We start from the raw sequence: 18,364 nt of genomic DNA, 5'->3' as shown, positions 1-18,364 counted from the left end.
CCCTTCAGTGCACAAGTGATCTGGAAAATTCCATCTCCTGACAATTACAAACCCCCATTCTCAAATTTGCGGATAACAAAGATACGTGGTAAAGTGGGAAATAATAATGATACATGAGCCCTACAAAAAGATCTATATGAACACCACTTATGGTCAGACGACTGGCAAATGCTTTTTAATATTGAAAAATGCAAGACCTTGCATGCGGGGGCATAGAAACCCATGCCACCGCTACCAAATTAATAACATTGCATTACAGCAGATTGATGAAGAAAAGAAGATCAAAGTCAAAATCCACTCCTCACTGAAAGTTACACAACAGGTAGGAGCCGCAGTCAAAAACGCTAATCAAACCAAACAATAATTAAGCGTACCTTTGACTTTAAAAGAAAGTAAGGTGGTGAATCAATTGTATAAATCTGATGCTGCCCCATTTGGACTACTGTATCCAAGTATGGAGATTCCATCTTCAAAAGGACATAGCTGTTCTAGCGAAAGTGCAACACCGGGCAACAAAAATCATTCCAGAGCTTAGTCATCTCATCAGGAACAGTTGTAGGCTACAGGACTAATAACACTGCAAACCAGGCACGACAGGGCAGACCTTATTGAAACTTAAAAATCTGAACAATTTGGAGGATGTTGATCTGGATATTTTCTTCAGAAGGTCAGATGTAACATAAAGAGCAACTGTTTCAAGCTCGACAAGCCACAATGTAGGACTGAGAACAGGAGATACTTGTTCTCAGTATCAGTAAACTTGGAGATGCTTGTTAACTCATGGAACCGCCTTCTCGCCGAAGCCGTAAATGTCAAGACTGGTGAATTTCAAAATCAATCTATTGAAGATTATCAGGGCAAATGGAACCATCACCACCTTCGAGAAACCGCCGGCTTCCCCTGGTTGTCGAGGCCACTAGTGTTAGTAGCCCTCAGGTAAATTCAGGTATATATAAATTCTTTGTAAGAAATAATTAGAGATAAATTCAATCTCTTAGTTGTTATTGTGGTGTGTTATGCTGTGCCCGCCAGGCACAGGCCTTACACAGTAGTAAATTGAGCATTAATTTGTTAATCAAACAAAATTATTTTCATCGATATTTATTTTATAATATTTTTCTAATTAATAGTTATTAGTAACAAAATGTTATGGTGAATATTTTCCATACCATCTCATCACCACTATTACCACATACAACACCACTTCCACCACTAAACCACGCTCACTCCACCAAACCACTGTCGCTCCACCTCAATCACTACCAAACAACTGTCACTCCACTTCCAGCACCATCAAATCACTGTCACTTCTCCTCTTCCACCACCAAACAACTGTCACTCCACTTCCAGCACCATCAAATCACTGTCACTTCTCCTCTTCCACCACCAAACAACTGTATCTCCCCCACCAAAGCACTTTTTTTTTTTTTGCTGGAATATTCCGGCACGGGCCCTAAGCCTCTGGCTGGCCCACTAAGTGTTGTTTGTTACTGTTTTACTTCGGCGGAGAATGAGTATTTATGACTTGTATGATCGCTTCAATAAGATTTTGTCATATGTGTTTAACAACTTCTTCTGCTCTGATGAATCTAAGTTGAAATCTTAATTGGTTTGTAACTGTGCACTGTGTTAGATAATGTTCCAGTGGTCTGTCGGGCATTTCTCCACAGTACCAAAGTACTATCGTTCAACATCCACCACCACCAAACCACGGTCACTACATCTCCACAACCACTAAACCACTGTTACTATGTCCACTATAACCACTAAACTACTGCTCCGCACCTCTAACACTAGCAAACCACTGTCACTCCTTCACTACCACTACCAACCCCACTATCTCTGCAACTCTACCACCACCAAACCATTGTCACTCCACCATTACTCAGTCACTCCAACTCCACCACCACAAAACCACTGTCACTCCACCACAACCACCAACAATCCACGGTCATTAATCACTACCACCACCCAATCAGTCAGTCACTACTACCACCACCAAACCACTGTCATTCCACCTCCACCACCACTAAACAACGGTCACTCCACCTCCACCAAGCCACTGCCACTACATCACTACCACTAACAAACCACGGTCACTGCACCTCCACCACAACCAAACCACTGCCACTCCATCACTACCACTAACAAACCACGGTCATTCCACCTCCAATCACAACCAAACCACTGCCACTAAACCTCCACCAAACCTTGTCACTGTACCTCCACCATAGCCAAACCATTGCAATTCCATCACTACCACTACCAAACAACTATCACTCCACATTTCCACCACCAAACCACAGTCACTCCACCTCCACCAAACTGCTGTCACTCCACTGTACCACCGCCAAACCACTGTTACTTCACCACTATATTACCAACCCACTATCACTCTACCTGTGCCATAACCCCACCACTGTTTCACCCCCCTCCCCAACCACCAAAAGCACTGTCACTGTATCTCTACCACCACCACTCCACCTCTACCACAACCAAACCTCTGTCACTCCACCAAACCACTGTTACTCCACATCCACCAACAACAAACTATTGTTACTCCAAATCCACTACCACCAAACCACTCTCACTCCACCTCCACCACCGCCAAACCACGTTACTCTACATCCACAAACCACTCTCACTCCACCTTTACCATCAGACCACTGTCACTCCACCTCCATCAACACGTAACCACTGTCTGTCACTTCCACTACCACCAAACCACTGCCATTACACCTCTACCACCACCACCAAACCACTTTCACTCCACCTCCACTACCACCAAACCACTGTCACCTCACCTCTACCACCACCAAACCAATTTCATTCCACCTATAAAGCTGTCACTCCACCTATACCACTGTCACTCTACCTCCACCACCACAAATCCACTGTCTCTCCACCTCCACCACTACCAAGCCAATTTCACTTCACCTTCACCACCACCAAACAACTGTCACTCAACCTCCAACACTACCAAATCAATGTCACTCCACCACCAACAAACCATTGTCACTTCACCTCCACCACTACCAAACCCCTATCAATACGATTGGTTTCAGCGCCATCGCAGGAACTGTCAAAACGAAGTTGAAGGCAACAACGAACTGCCTTAGGGGCTTCAGCTCCGGAGTTAACCTCGAAGTTGGCAAAAAAAGGCACAGGGGACTCCAAACTCGGAGATCGCCGTGGTCGGGGCCGGAGAAGAACCACCCTAGAAAGGGCAAGAACGACCCAAGCCTCCTGAAGCATAGGTTGGGCCGTACGAGCCTCAGGTGGACGACCGAGCCCTGCAACTACAGGTTCCAGAGATCGTCACAGCCCCTTTTCACTCGAGGCCAGCTTCCATCATGACCCAGAAAGAAGGAAGAATAATCATTATTATTTAATTATATTAATGGGTCTTGAAGGAAGACCAATTAATTAGCTAGGTCTTGAAGGAAGTCATTTGGTTTCCATTGGAGACTTTCGGCGCCGTGGAGAGTGGGAGACCTGCTGCATAGGTGATAGCTTCTCCCCCGTATCAACCTACCTTTGCTTTTCGCCCCGGAGAGGCCACTCCAGACCAACAACCAGAGCCCAACTCCATAGTCTCCTGAGACTGATGGATGCCTACTACTACTACTATATCTACCACAACCAACACGACCAGCTACACCTCAACCACCACTATCACCAACCACCACTACTGCCACCAGCCAAAATCTCACTACCAATAACTACGACAACCACGTCCATCAACCACAAGCATCAGTATCACTACTTCTACCACTACCACCAACTGTTGGAAATTTTCCAACACTAATAAATAATTCTGTATTATAATACATCTTTGTATTAACCGTAGCATTCACTAATAACACTAACACAGAATTAATATCGTTGGTGTTTTTATAGTAAGCCATAATTTGCCAAGAAAATTCCCAGCCCTCATGATGCCAAGCGTCGATAGCAGGCTGAAACATGAAATCTTCCACGTTTGTTGGTAATTTATTGAGTTCAGTTAATTGTCCTTTCTTTATAAAATATTGTTCATTATGGAAGAAATAATAGTTTTTCATCCTTATGCATACTGAACTTGACCATTTAACCAAGTTAATTATAACAGTAAATATTACTACAACGTAAAATTAAATACACCTCGACCCTTCTCGTTTAATTTGTGCAGAGTTAATTAAATCAATTGCCTTGAGAGAAGAGGCATTATGATTCAATATATTTATTCGTGACGTTAGTTTAAGTCGTACTTCCTTATTTCCCTAAATAATTACTAGTAAATCAAATTAGTTTAAGCTCGAGATATCTATGAGCGTCTCTGCGCATGCGTGTACGCATGCAAGCCGCAGCCATTGCAGATAGAACACGTGGTCGAACGGTGCTAATAATACTGTTAATTCTCACATCTGAGAATACAATTACGTCCTGAAATTAGACCTTCAACAGCAGTGAACGTCAGGGACTACGACGGGCTCACCATAGCCCGTGCTACTTTGAACATTTTGTGCCAGGTAGCGAATCTTGAACAACAATGTCAAGAACTAACAGACGTGATATCGGCGAGCTTAAATGTTTCAACAGGCCTACGTTAAGTATTTTTTATAGAGTGCACTTTATCATAAATTATTACTGTAGATTGCACACCGTTATGTCATCTACCGACCACAAAATCTACGTTAGTTTTTTTTATGTTATTCCCGATTTCTTAGTGAATAGTGGAATAAATCTCTTGCCTAGTCAATTTCTTTAAAATTTCTGTGATTGCAGCGCGTTGGTGAGGACAAGCAGAGAAATTCTTCCTCTACATTTGATTTCCCTTGTCGGTGTTTCATCCACTACTTGGGTGATGTGATCACGTCTACGAGTATTCGAATTACGAAACGGGTTTATTAAAGTAAGTAAGTAATTATCAAAAGAAGGCACCAAACCGGGAAGGCTATGTAGCACCATCAATTACGCAAAATAATCAGAGGGCGCTAAATATCACCAAGGATGCCAATACGAGAACAAAAACGCATAAGGCGAACGATATCAAAAGTATCCGAGTCACCAAGAATTCTATCGAGGGACAGGTGACCGCGAGGGGCGGTCGGAAAGCAAGACACACGCTCGTCCTGGAAGTCAGGACATTCAAGAAGGACATGCACGACCGTAAGAGGGACAATGCAACTAGGACAATAAGGAGCAGGGCGGCGCTCCATCAAGTGACCATGGGTTAAGCGAGTATGGCCAATACGCAACCTCGCCAGAGCTGTTTCCCACCGCCGGTTACGGTGGAAGGAGGACGGCCACGAGGAAACACAACATTTAAGAGTACGTAGCTTGTTACCAGTAACAGACAACCAAGAAGCCTGCCAACGGGTAAGGACTGAAAAATGGATAACCGGGTAAAAGTCGGAATATGGAATGCCTTTACGAGAGATGGGACAAGAGCGGACAGCTTCCTTAGCGGCAGCATCCGCACGCTCATTTAAAGACACACCAATATGGCTGGGAACCCAACAAAACTCAACCGACTTAAATTTACTGTGAACGAGAAACAGCCAATGCTGGATCTCGACAACTACTGGATGAACCGGATTAAAGGACCCGAGAGCCATGAGGGCACTACGAGAGTCAACAACAACCACAAAGGAAGACTGACAACGAGAAAGCAGGAGACGAAGAGCATAGAGAATAGCATAAAGTTCCGCTGTAAAGATGCTAGTCTCCGGAGGCAAGCGACACATATAAGTGCGATCAGGAAAAACAACAGAGTAGCCAACACCGTCCGCTGACTTAGACCCATCGGTGAAGACAGAAACGGAGCGGGAGTGAGAAGAAAAGTGCTCGAGGAAAAGGCGTTTTAGAACCGTAGGAGGGGTAAAAGCTTTAGTGATACGGGTCAAGGAAGTACAAAACCGCGGAAGAGGGACCCTCCACGGGGGCAAAGAAGGAACAACACGAGGAGAAACATCAGAAATACGAACGGAGAGAGAATCCTGTAGGCGAGATAACCGGACAGAAAGAGGGAGGTGGTGAAGAGGAACAGGAACCGCAGGAGGGGTAAAAGTTAAAGCACGACAGAGGCGAGAGGAAGGATGTTGCAAGGACCGCGCAAGATAGCGAAGACAGTAGCGATCACGGCGGTCCTGGAGAGACAGGAAGCCAGTGTCAACATATAAGCTAAGGATGGGAGTCGAACGAAAGGCACCAGAACTGAGGCGCAACCCAGTATGGTGCAAAGCATCAAGACGGCGAAGAGTAGAAGAAGAAGCAGACGAGTAAGCAGGGCAACCATAATCGAGCTTAGACAGGACGAGAGAGGAATGTAAAGCAAGGAGAGTGCGCCTATCTGCCCCCCAAGAAGTATGGGACAAGACCCGAAGGAGGGTAAGGGCCTTAGAGCACTCAACACGGAGGTAAGAGATATGGGGAGACCAAGACAAACGAGTGTCAAGGAATAACCCCAAAAGCTTCGCGGAATCTTTGTATTCAAGGGGATGACCATAAAGTGACAAAGAGGGACGAAGAACAACCCGTTTCCACGTAAAAGTCATGGCACAAGTCTTAGAAGTAGAGAACTTGAAGCCATGACCTGTGGCCCAAGACGACACGGCATCAATTGCAAGTTGAAGCCGGCGTTGAAGGAGAGGCGAATCATCACCCTGACAACAAAGGGTAAGATCATCGACATAGAGAGCGGAGAAGACACCAGAAGGAAGAGAGGAAAGAAGACCATTGAGGGCAACAAGAAAAAGAGTAGTGCTCAGAACACTACCCTGGGGCACACCTTCGTATTGCTGAAAAGAGGGAGAGAGAGCGGTACCAAGGCGCACCCGAAAGGAACGACGAGAGAGGAAGCTGCGGAGAAAGAGAGGGAGATGACCACGAAGGCCAAAAGAATGAAGTTGAGATAGGATATGATAACGCCAAGTGGTTTCGTAAGCCTTTTCTAGGTCAAAAAGGACGGCAACAACGGAGGTCTTCGCAGCAAAAGCAGAACGAATATAGACCTCCAAGTTCACCAGGACATCTGTCGTGCTGCGGCACTTGCGGAAACCAAATTGAGAAGGGGAGAGGAGGTGATGGTGTTCCAGGAACCACATCAGACGAACGTTAACCATACGTTCAAAGAGTTTGCAGACACAACTTGTGAGAGCAATAGGGCGAAAGTCCTTAGGGGAAGTACCCAGAGACCCCGGTTTGCGAACAGGGAGGACAACGGCATCGAGCCAGTCCTCAGGGACTGACGACGACTCCCAGATCCGATTATACAGACTCAGTAAATACCGAGACGTGCTCGGAGGGAGATGGCGAAGCATCTCATAATGAATACCATCGGAGCCCGCCGCCGTAGAACCGCAGAGGGCCAGGGCAGAACGAAGTTCAGAGAGAGAGAAGGGATCATTATAGGGAAGCTGAAGATGAGTGCAGAAATCTAAAGGACGAGACTCAAGGACAGGTTTACGAAGAAGGAAAGATTGGGGAAGATGAAGACCAGAGCTAACAGAAGAAAAGTGGGAACCCAGTTCGGAAGCGACCTGCAACGGGTCCGCCACAAGAGTATCATGGAGGTGAAGGACCGGTGAAACATCGGGAACGAACTTACCCGCTATCTTGCGGATACGCTTCCAGATCTGGGCCAGAGGGGTTTCGGACGTAATTGTTGAGACATAAGATGCCCAACATTCACGTTTAGCCTTACGGATGGCCCTACGGGCCACCGCACTCGCTTTCCGAAAGAAAAGAAAAGAATCGGTCGTCTGCCTACGGCGGTGCCTCTTCCAGGCTGCACGCTTACAGCGGACAGCCCGAGCACAGTCCACATTCCACCAGGGAACGCACTTCCGTGGACCCCGAGAGGAAGAGCGAGGAATAGAGCGGAGGGCAGCGTTGAAGACAGTGTCATGAAAAAGGAGGAGAGCGCGAGAGAGGGGCAGAAGGGAGAGGTCAGAGAGAGTAGCACTGAGGGAAAATAGGGTCCAGTCCGCCTTAGCAAACTGCCACCTAGGGAAAGAGAGGGAAGGGTGAAAAGAGAAAAAGGAAACAAGGATGGGGAAATGATCACTTCCATGGAGGTCATCAAGAACCTGCCACGTGAAATCTAAGTAAAGAGAAGAAGAGCAGAGAGAAAGATCAAGACAAGAAAGGGTGCGAGTCCGAGAGTCCAAATGAGTGGGCTCACCAGAATTCAGAAGAGACAGGGAAGAAGAGAGGAGAAACGGCTCAAGGAGGCGACCCCGGGTATTCGTCAGAACGTCACCCCAAAGAGAATGACGACAACTGAAGTCACCCAGCAGGAGCACAGGCTCCGGCAAGGAGTCTAGGAGGTGTTTCAAATCAGGAAGAGAGAGCGGGACACTCGGGGGGAGATAAATGGAACAAACTGTGTACCACTTCCCCACAAAGATACGAGCAGCAGAACAATGGAGAGGCGAAGGAAAAAAGTAAAGGAACAAAGGGAACATCAGCCCGAATCAAGAGAGCAGAAGAATTAGAAGCCCCAGCAATGGCTGGGGGGGGGGGAGAGAAAGGAATAGCCACGAAAACGACCAGGACGAGCACCAAGCATTGGCTCCTGGAGACAGACACAAAGGGGCGAAAACCGCGAAATCAGAAGTTGGAGTTCGAGGAAATTGGCGTAATAACCTCGAACGTTCCATTGAAGAATGGACAACGACGAGAAGAGAAAGGACAAAAACAGAGAACAAGGAAGAAACAAAGGCGAAAGAGCAACAGAGCACGTTAAAGAATATCAGGGTTGGGATCAGGGTCAGCAAAGTCAGGGTTAGGGGGCATGGGTAAACTGAGCAAAGACGGAGGGAAGAAAACGGGAGAACAGATCAGAGGTGGGCGGGCAGGGTCCGGAGGAGGAGGAGGAAGAGGAGGAGACAACGGAGAGGAGCAGTCAAGGACAGCAGCAGGAAGAGGGGGAGTAGAAAGAGGGGAGCGCACCCCAGCAAGAGCAGCAACCGAAAGGGAAGCAGGGGCCAAAGAAACCTCCATAGCAGGAACAGGGGGCGCAAACACTGAAACGGAAGGGGAAGGAGCAACAGAGCCAGAAGAAGGAGCTGAGGAAGAAAGCGAAGCCTTCTTACCCGCCGGGGAAGAGGAAGGAGAGGAGCCAGGCTTACGCTTCTGACTTAAAGAGAGCGGTGTCCCAGCAACTACGTACCGGGCAACGGATTCCAGTGTCTCAACAGGAGAAGCCGAACGAGAGCACACACGACGGCCGTTAGGAGAGCGATGGACATCCGCCCGCACCGACAGGCGGTGGGAAGAGCCGATAGATGGAGGAAGAGGATGGGAAGGAGGATCGGAGGGGGACGAGGAAGAAGACACAGAAGACACGACAGACCGGGTAGAAGGAAGGGGAACCCCAGACAGAGGACCAGGAGGAGGATCCTTCGGGAGAGAACCCAAAGGGACAGAGGAGGGGGCAGTGGGCGCATCAGGGTCCAAGGCCCGGAAACGGTTGTGAGTCTGAGGAAGGCGGGAAGGACGAGGAGAGGAAGAGCGCAACACGCGAGCATAAGAGATATTAGCATAAGGCGGGAGCCGGCGAACCTGGCGCCTCGCCTCAGGAAAAGATAAACGCTCCCGGTGCTTCAAGTTGAGGACGGCTGCCTCAAGCTTGTAATGGACACACGCACGGGAGAAGGTAGGATGGGCCTCACCGCAGTTGAGGCAACGAGCCTGGGGAGAAGCGCACTCCGACTTAGAGTGACCTTCGCCACCACACAAAGGACAGAGAGAGACAGTCCCGGAGCAGCGGAGGGCACCATGCCCAAACCTCCAGCACTTGTTGCAGAGCCGAGGAGAAGGAATGTACTCCTGGACAGAGCACCTGGCACCAGCAAGAATGACAGAGGGTGGAAGGGTCCTACCATCAAAGGTAATCTTCACAACCCGGAGGGGTTGACGGCGACTACCACGAGGGGGACGAGTAAACGTGTCCACCTGGAGAATAGAATGGCCCTGGGCAGCGAGGATATGTCGAATATCGTCGTGGCAGTCGCGCAGGTCCCGAACACTGGTCGCAACATGGGGCGGGAGCAAAATAGTGCCAACACTGGCATTCAACTGAGCGTTCTTCGAGACCCGAACGGGGGTCTCGCCAAGGCAGGATAAGGCAGCCAAGCGGGAAGCAGCATCCTGAGAAGGAGCAGCAACGACACGTGTACCGAGACCAGTGGGGTTGAAAGTAATGGAGGCATCCACGGAATCAATGAGATGTCGATGGAGGGAGAAATCGTCAGGAGGCGCAGAATCAAGAGGGAGGAGATCAAAATATTTGGCCCACGAAGCGGGACCAAACAAGGCTTGATAGGTAGCAGAACTGGAAGGAATCGAGCGAGGGCGGCCGTGACGAGGACGGCGGTGAGAACCCCCAGAGAGAGAGGGGTTAAAAGGCGCAGTAGTTACAACTAGAGAAGGAGCCGCGCCAGGGGACGAGGTAGTCACCACTGGGGGCTTGGGGCTCGACCCTACCACAGAGGAGGGAGGGGAGCCAGAGGAAGGAGTCAGAGAGGCCAAAGGAGGAGCAAGGTCGGGGCCCAATGCAGCGGAGGCTACAGAGCCCGGTCTTCCAATACGGACCGACTCAGGGGCTTGGTCGCCCACCCCACGAGCCTGAGAAGGTAAACCAGAAGAAGCCGAAACAAGGGTTATCATCTTGACGAAAAGAAGAATTCACTCATGAATGTGCCCCCACACCCACCATGGAGCCACAATTAGAGGCAGGACACCCAATAAGAAGCTATCGCCGATCTTGTCGGGGCCTCCTAGGGGTGCGTCGTGAGTATACGCCCCACAAACGCCACCTTAAGAAACCGACAGTCCGTCGAGATCGGGTTCAGTGACGAAGTGGGGATTGACAATAAAAGGTTCCCCTCGCTCTCGACGTCGGGTACTGCAGTTCTACGGGTGCAAGAGTATGCCTCCTCAAGCACCCGGGCGTCAAAATAGAAGAAGTCCAAGGGAAGAACCAGAACGAGCAAAAGGTCGGCAGGAAACGGCAAGCAGATAGGAGAAGAGGGGGGAGAAAAACGAAACAGAAGGAAAAGGAAAAGATGCCCAGCAGAATTGGAGACGACGGCAGCAGGAGCACAAGGCTAGAAAAGGACAGAGGACTGTCCCAAGGAGCATCACACTCCGGCAGCCGCCCACTAAGCCCCCACACGGCGACAACGAGCTGAGCGGGGAGGGGGCGGGTTTATTAAAGTCTTCCTACAGCTAAGCCCCTCCATTCGTTACATCGTAGATAATAGAGTTGCTATGATTAATTCTAATATTATTTCTGATATATGTATTCTGCCTTTTTATGCATATAATATTCCAAGAGAAGCTACATAAATTTAATACATTGATTGTTTAGTGTGTTGCAATTTTCACACACATAAATTTCTATGATTTACTAATATTTCATAGGCTTGATAATTGTACTATATTATCATCATGTTTGAATCTACATTTAATTTTTGATTCTATAATCTTTAATGTTGTAATTAACCAACTGGTGACGATCCAGCACCAGTCATTATCCTAAATGTATATTAATTTCTAGTAATACCCCCCCCCCCCCTCCCAAATGTTGAAGTGAGGTCTTTAACTCTCAACTAATCATTATCACAGTCCATTCATGCTTTTCAAAATAATTTCAAAATAATTTATCATCCATGTCAGCTTTATGATTCCCTTTTATTTGTTTTCCCTCTTTTCTCAAAAGTGAGTGGTCCTTCGAGTTTATCGATTTCTTAATTAAATATTATTATATATGAGTTAAAGTTCCCATTACCCACCACCAACCATCACTACCACCAAATAATAATTACCAGTGCCACTTAGCACAAACACCACTGCCATCAACAGCAACCACCTCTACCGCCATATACAACAACCACTACTACTAACCTCAACCACAACTGCCACCATTTACAACCCTCACTATCAAGAACTAAAAACACTACCAGTACTACTACTCACCACCACTGATTCCGTGTTACCAAGTGAAAATATATAAAATATAGAAGTCTTTTGAAACTCTCTTTATTATGGATCTATTATACAGGTTTATTTATATATATTTGGTTTTAAATAATGACACAAATTTTTACTTGGTTGCTTTGAGGCAATGACGTGTGTGATATTGAGGCAACTTACACAGTACCAAAAGGTCTCAAATTTTGTATGGACAACGTTTTGCTCAGATAGTTGGGGCAACCTACCCATTACCTGTTCATTACCACCGTGGTGCTGCTAGTGTTCGGTATCTCGGAGGTGCTGCTGGTGATCGTTATCTCGGTGGTGTTGCTGGTGTTCGTTATCTTGGTGGTGCTGATGGTGTTTGTTATCTCGCTGGTGCTGCTGGTGTTCATTATCTCGCTGGTGCTGCTGGTGTTCGTTATCTCGCTGGTGCTGATGGTGTTCGTTATCTCGCTGGTGCTGCTGGTGTTCGTTATCTCGGTGGTGCTGCTGGTGTTCGTTATCTCGGTGGTGCTGCTGGTGTTCGTTATCTCGGTGGTGCTGCTGGTGTTCGTTATCTCGGTGGTGCTGCTGGTGTTCGTTATCTCGCTGGTGTTCGTTATCTCGCTGGTGTTCGTTATCTCGCTGGTGCTGCTGGTGTTCGTTATCTCGGTGGTGCTGATGGTGTTCGTTATCTCGGTGGTGCTGATGGTGTTCGTTATCTCGGTGGTGCTGATGGTGTTCGTTATCTCGGTGGTGCTGAAGGTGTTCGTTATCTCCGTGGTGCTGCCGGTGTTCGCTATCTCCGTGGTGCTGACGGTGCTCGTTATCTCGCTGCTGCTGACGGTGCTCGTTATCTCGCTGCTGCTGACGGTGTTCGTTATCTCGCTGGTGCTGACGGTGTTCGTTATCTCGCTGGTGCTGACGGTGTTCGTTATCTCGCTGGTGCTGACGGTGTTCGTTATCTCGCTGCTGCTGACGGTGTTCGTTATCTCGCTGCTGCTGACGGTGTTCGTTATCTCGCTGGTGCTGACGGTGTTCGTTATCTCGCTGGTGCTGACGGTGTTCGTTATCTCGCTGCTGCTGACGGTGTTCGTTATCTCGCTGCTGCTGACGGTGTTCGTTATCTCGCTGCTGCTGACGGTGTTCGTTATCTCGCTGGTGCTGACGGTGTTCGTTATCTCGCTGGTGCTGACGGTGTTCGTTATCTCGCTGGTGCTGACGGTGTTCGTTATCTCGCTGGTGCTGCTGGTGTTCGTTATCTCGCTGGTGTTCGTTATCTCGCTGGTGCTGCTGGTGTTCGTTATCTCGCTGGTGCTGACGGTGTTCGTTATCTCGCTGGTGCTGATGGTGTTCGTTATCTCGCTGGTGCTGATGTGTTCGTTATATCGGTGGTGATGATGTGTTCGTTATCTCGGTGGTGATGATGTGTTCGTTATCTCGGTGGTGATGATGTGTTCGTTATCTCGGTGGTGATGATGTGTTCGTTATCTCGGTGGTGATGATGTGTTCGTTATCTCGGTGGTGGTGATGATGTGTTCGTTATCTCGGTGGTGATGATGTGTTCGTTATCTCGGTGGTGATGATGTGTTCGTTATCTCGGTGGTGATGATGTGTTCGTTATCTTGGTGGTGATGATGTGTTCGTTATCATTGTGGTGCTGCTGGTGTTCGTTTCCTCAATAGAGATGATCTGCTCATCATCTGATCCTTGGAGCAACATTTCTGGAGACGTTTATAGAAATATTAGTAGTTAAAATATCCAGCACCACTTCAGAACACAAGGTTGAAGGGATGGAGGGAATAGTTGAGCATGCTCCAACAATGTAGGTGAATTGACAGAGATAAAACTGGATATATATTTACATAAAGAAGAAAGCTTAAGTTAACAATTTTGGGAGGAATAAATATTATGATACCATGTTAAAGGGTTAAGAAATTTTGAGGACCATTGGAAACATGATGCCATGTTGACCATTGATGCACGTTCCAACTTTGCAATCACTGCTAAAAGGACCCCAATACCAATAGGGAAGAACACAAACTCACCGTCGATCCTTCCAGCACAGTCGCCAATTTCATGGAGACCAATGACCTTCACAACCCAGGCCAACATGGATTTCGAGCGGGAAGATCGTGCCTCTCACAGCTACTTGAGCACTACGACAAAGTCACTGAGGCATTAGAAGAGAAACAGAATGCTGATGTGATATACACGGACTTCGCAAAGGCTTTCGATAAATGTGACCATGGCGTGATAGCACACAAAATGAAGTCAATGGGAATAACCGGTAAAGTAGGACGCTGGATACTCAGTTTTCTGTCAAACAGGACTCAGCGAGTAACTGTCAACCATATAAAATCTAGTCCAAGTGCAGTGAAAAGCTCTGTACCTCAGGGTACAGTCCTTGCACCGCTGCTTTTCCTTATTCTCATGTCAGATATAGACAAAAATACAAGTCACAGCTTCGTATCATCCTTTGCAGATGACACAAAAATCAGTATGAAAATTACCTCGGCTGAGGACATTGAAAACTTCAAGCTGATATTAACAAAGTTTTCGACTGGGCATCAGAAAATAACATGATGTTTAACAGTGATAAATTCCAGGTACTCAGGTACGGTAAAAATGAGGACCTTAAACATAATACAGAGTACAAAACACAATCAAATGTACCCATAGTAGGAAAACAGCATGTAAAGGATTTGGGAATAATAATGTCTGACGACCTAACGTTTAAGGAGTATAACCAAGCAAATATTGCGACAGCCAGAAAAATGATAGGATGGATTACGAGAACTTTCAAATCCAGGGATCCCATCACAATGGTTGTACTCTTCAAGTCACTTGTGTTGTCCCGTCTTGAGTACTGCTCAGTACTCACTTCCGCCTTCAGAGCAGGAGAGATTGCTGAAATAGAGGGAATACAGAGAACATATACGGCACGCATAGATGCAATAAAGCACCTAAATTATTGGGATCGTGTCAAAGCCCTCCAAATGTACTCACTAGAAAGAAGACGAGAGAGATATCAAATAATATACACCTGGAAGATACTGGAGGGCCAAGTACCAAATCTACACAGTAAAATAACAACGTACTGGAGTGAACGACATGGAAGAAAATGTAGAATAGAACCAATGAAGAGCAGAGGTGCCATAGGCACAATCAGAGAACACTGTATAAACATCAGAGGTCCGCGGTTGTTCAACGTCCTCCCAGCAAGCATAAGAAATATTGCCGGAACAACCGTGGACATTTTCAAGAGGAAACTAGATTTATTCCTCCAAGGAGTGCCGGACCAACCGGGCTGTGGTGGGTATGTGGGCCTGCGGGCCGCTCCAAGCAACAGCCTGGTGGACCAAACTCTCACAAGTCGAGCCTGGCCTCGGGCCGGGCTTGGGGAGTAGAAGAACTCCCAGAACCCCATCAACCAGGTATCAACCAGTCGAATTGAGTGAATAGACTCATTAATCCTCCACCGGTCTGCAGTCGCACATCTCGTCGTCTTTTCGGCCAGAGCACTGCAGTTTTTCATAGTAAAGTCCCTTACAACTTGCACTACTCGAGTCTCCACTCACACACTCAGTCGGGGTGGTTTTCAAAATGAACTGCCACCGAAAATACTGGGTAGGACAGGCACCCGAAATAACTTCCTAGCTTACTATGGCTCTTTACTTTAGCACTAAGTCAGCAGTGCCACAGTAGAACTTAGCAGCACTCTGGAAGAGGGCCCAGTGTCCAGTGTGACACTCAGCTGGAGGAAAAACCTTATTTCACACGTATTCATAATAAACTTCATAATGGTCCAAGACGTACTGAAACGTCGTCGTCTTTTCAAATTGTAGTATGTGGTTTGGTCAACACGTATACTGAAATTGTTGCCCAGTCACTAGCCTCGCATTCAATGTCTTTTCAGTGTAAGTTCAGCTCAATGGTAGTCAGGAGGAAATAATGGCAGAAATGAGTAACGTAAATACATCACTTCATATAAATATATTTAAGAAGTAAATGTCATAAAATATAATTTGGAGTCTGGCCCTAGCTTCGGTAGGGGACAGACGTGTTGCATCGGCGCTCCGGCAGTTGGTGGTGTTTACCAGTTCGGCCGGTTGGGGGCGGATGTGTCTGCCCGCCTGTGCTGACGTGGCGTTACAATGGGGGTCCCTCTTCCCCCCTGTCGTCCGGGCTCAGATTGCGCTGGCTTGTGATATGCTCTCTGTCCCTGTGTTTGAGAGTTATGGGGTCGAGTTGGTAACGGCCCGTAGGGCGATTGTGACGTTCACAGACGAGGTGGCGCATCGCGATTTTCTCCGGCGATACGAGGGGCGGACATTACCCCTGCCGGATGGTGCGGGCACTGTAATCCTCTCTGATAGAAGTGGTGCACTTACTTACGTCAGTGTGCATGGGGCTCCCTTGGAGTTTCCTGAGGGTCTGCTACGGCGGTATTTCGGCCGGTTTGGCGCAGTAGTTAGCGCGAAGGTGAACGTGGTGTCTTCTAGTCCTCTTAAGGGTGTGAGGACTAACATTCGCACCCTGGGCATAAGACTCCAGGCGGATATTCCGTCCTCTGTGCGCCTTATGGGGTACAACGTAAGTAGTAGGATTGATGACTATGCCCGTGCGTTTTGGTTTTTTCCGGGCACGGTCTACGCACCCCTGGATTCCAGTATGACTATGCCCGTGCGTTTTGTTTTTTTCCGGGCACGGTCTACGCACCCCCGATTCCAGTATGACATAGACCGTGCGTTTTGTTTTTTTCCGGGCACGGTCTACGCACCCCCGGATTCCAGTATGACTATGACCGTGCGTTTTTGTTTTTTCCGGGGCTGGTCTACGCACCCCCGATTCCAGTATGACATAGACCGCGCGTTTTTGGTTTTTCCCACGCACGGGCAGAGGCCCCTGTGTTTTCTATGGGCCTATGCCCGTGCATTTTGCTTCTTGCCTCGCACAGTCTATGGCCCCTGGCTTTTCTCGAATATTTTCCCAAGCACGATCTATGGCCCCTGGGTTTTCTCGAAATAATTTTCATGGCCGGTCATTGGCCCCTGCCATTTTCGCTCAAGGGGATTAAACAGCCGCCTCCAGTCATCCCAAAATTTCGTTAGCTCAGTGACCCTGCACAGACATTGCTAATGGTCAATGACGTCACCAGCTAGCCACTCAGCGTTCCTGCACCGGCATGTTCAAAGGGATTAAAAAGCCGGTCTATGAGTCGTGTGTTTTGCGATACAACAGTGACCTTGAAACCTAATGTAAAATACCATCATCCCTAGTCTATTTTTAATTTCATATTTACTTCCAACCATCGCCCATTACATTTATCGAAGGGGATCATGTATGTGAGGGAAGAACATAACTTCAGCACTGCAAGAAGTTATGTGTGTATTTTCAAGTTCGTCCCCTGCTACCTGTATTTACCCAGGTCTTTTTTCCTAAATATAAAACTTATCCAATTCATTCCTGTTCTGTTTCATGTTGATACGTTTAATAGCTTATTAATATCCCCCTTTACTATGTCCATTCAGTCACACCTCTATCATGTCACCCCTATTTCTTCCTCGTCTTTCTAGAGAATGCAATTTAAGCTTTGACAATCTTCATTGAAGGATCGTTTATTTCTCATAGGGCCAAATAAAAATGAAAACCACTATCAGTCATATATATGAAAAAACAGAGCCCTGGGCATTGACGATTTTGTCATGTTCACAGAAAATGGTACCATCCGTTTTCTATGTGCGGCGGCTGAGACGCCAGGAGGAGGTAAACAATAGAGCGTACAGGACGCCCGCCAAGCTTGGTCGCTACTAGTCATGTAATCATATTAAGTATTAAAGTCAGTAACCAAGTCATGACTTTACATCAACCCTACAACCAAGACTTCCTCAGTAACACACAAACACCACATTGGCGACGAGGATGAACTGTGAACGCAGGTATTTGTTCAGTTTCAAACACAAGGGAGAAGCATGCTGCCTGCAGGAGGAAGAGAAGCTGTGAGCGCCATACCCGATGCTGTATGCTAACTGATGCTGCGTGCTAACCAATGCTGTGTGCTAAACGATGCTGTGTGCTAACCAATGCTGTGTGCTACCCAAGCTGTGTGCTACCCAAGCTGTGCTGAAGAAACTGTGTACTGAGGAATCTGCCGATGTTGTGTACGAAACGACGCTTTGATGTGTACAAAACCTGATGTTTTGGTTACGAAACGACGCTTCGTGCTACAAAATTCATCACACTGAACTGACTGCTGTACCAACTGCTGTGCCAACTGCTGTGCTGCTGCTGTGAGTAGGAACAACACATGTACACAAGGGCTAGGTAAGAAGTCAGTTGCTGCTATATTGTGCACTGTTGTGAACTTTTGCATTAAAATGCTTGTGTGCTTTGCAAAATTAAAGTAATTACAGTG

General features: G+C 47.4%; 1 protein-coding gene across 7 annotated transcripts in view; it reads left to right on the top strand.

Annotated features, from left to right (window-relative positions):
* LOC123769133 (galactoside alpha-(1,2)-fucosyltransferase 1) overlaps positions 1–18,364 on the top strand; it is a 263,820-nt gene that overhangs the window by 206,631 nt on the left and 38,825 nt on the right. The window contains exon 7 of one of the 7 annotated variants that reach the window (XM_069309811.1): positions 17,665–17,801. The exons of 5 other annotated variants lie outside the window; for them this stretch is intronic. In XM_069309811.1, the coding sequence (XP_069165912.1) occupies positions 17,665–17,726 (62 nt within the window). In that variant the 3' untranslated portion in view covers positions 17,727–17,801. Of the gene's footprint in view, positions 1–3,065; positions 3,883–17,664; positions 17,802–18,364 lie in introns of those variants that run through there. One more of the 7 variants, XM_069309812.1, reaches the window with a different exon arrangement.

This window comes from Procambarus clarkii, chromosome 66 (assembly GCF_040958095.1).
Source record: "Procambarus clarkii isolate CNS0578487 chromosome 66, FALCON_Pclarkii_2.0, whole genome shotgun sequence".
In the NCBI taxonomy this organism is placed as follows: Eukaryota; Metazoa; Arthropoda; class Malacostraca; order Decapoda; family Cambaridae; genus Procambarus; species Procambarus clarkii.
Note: the sequence above shows the minus strand (reverse complement) of the source record. Positions and strands in the feature narration are given on the sequence as shown.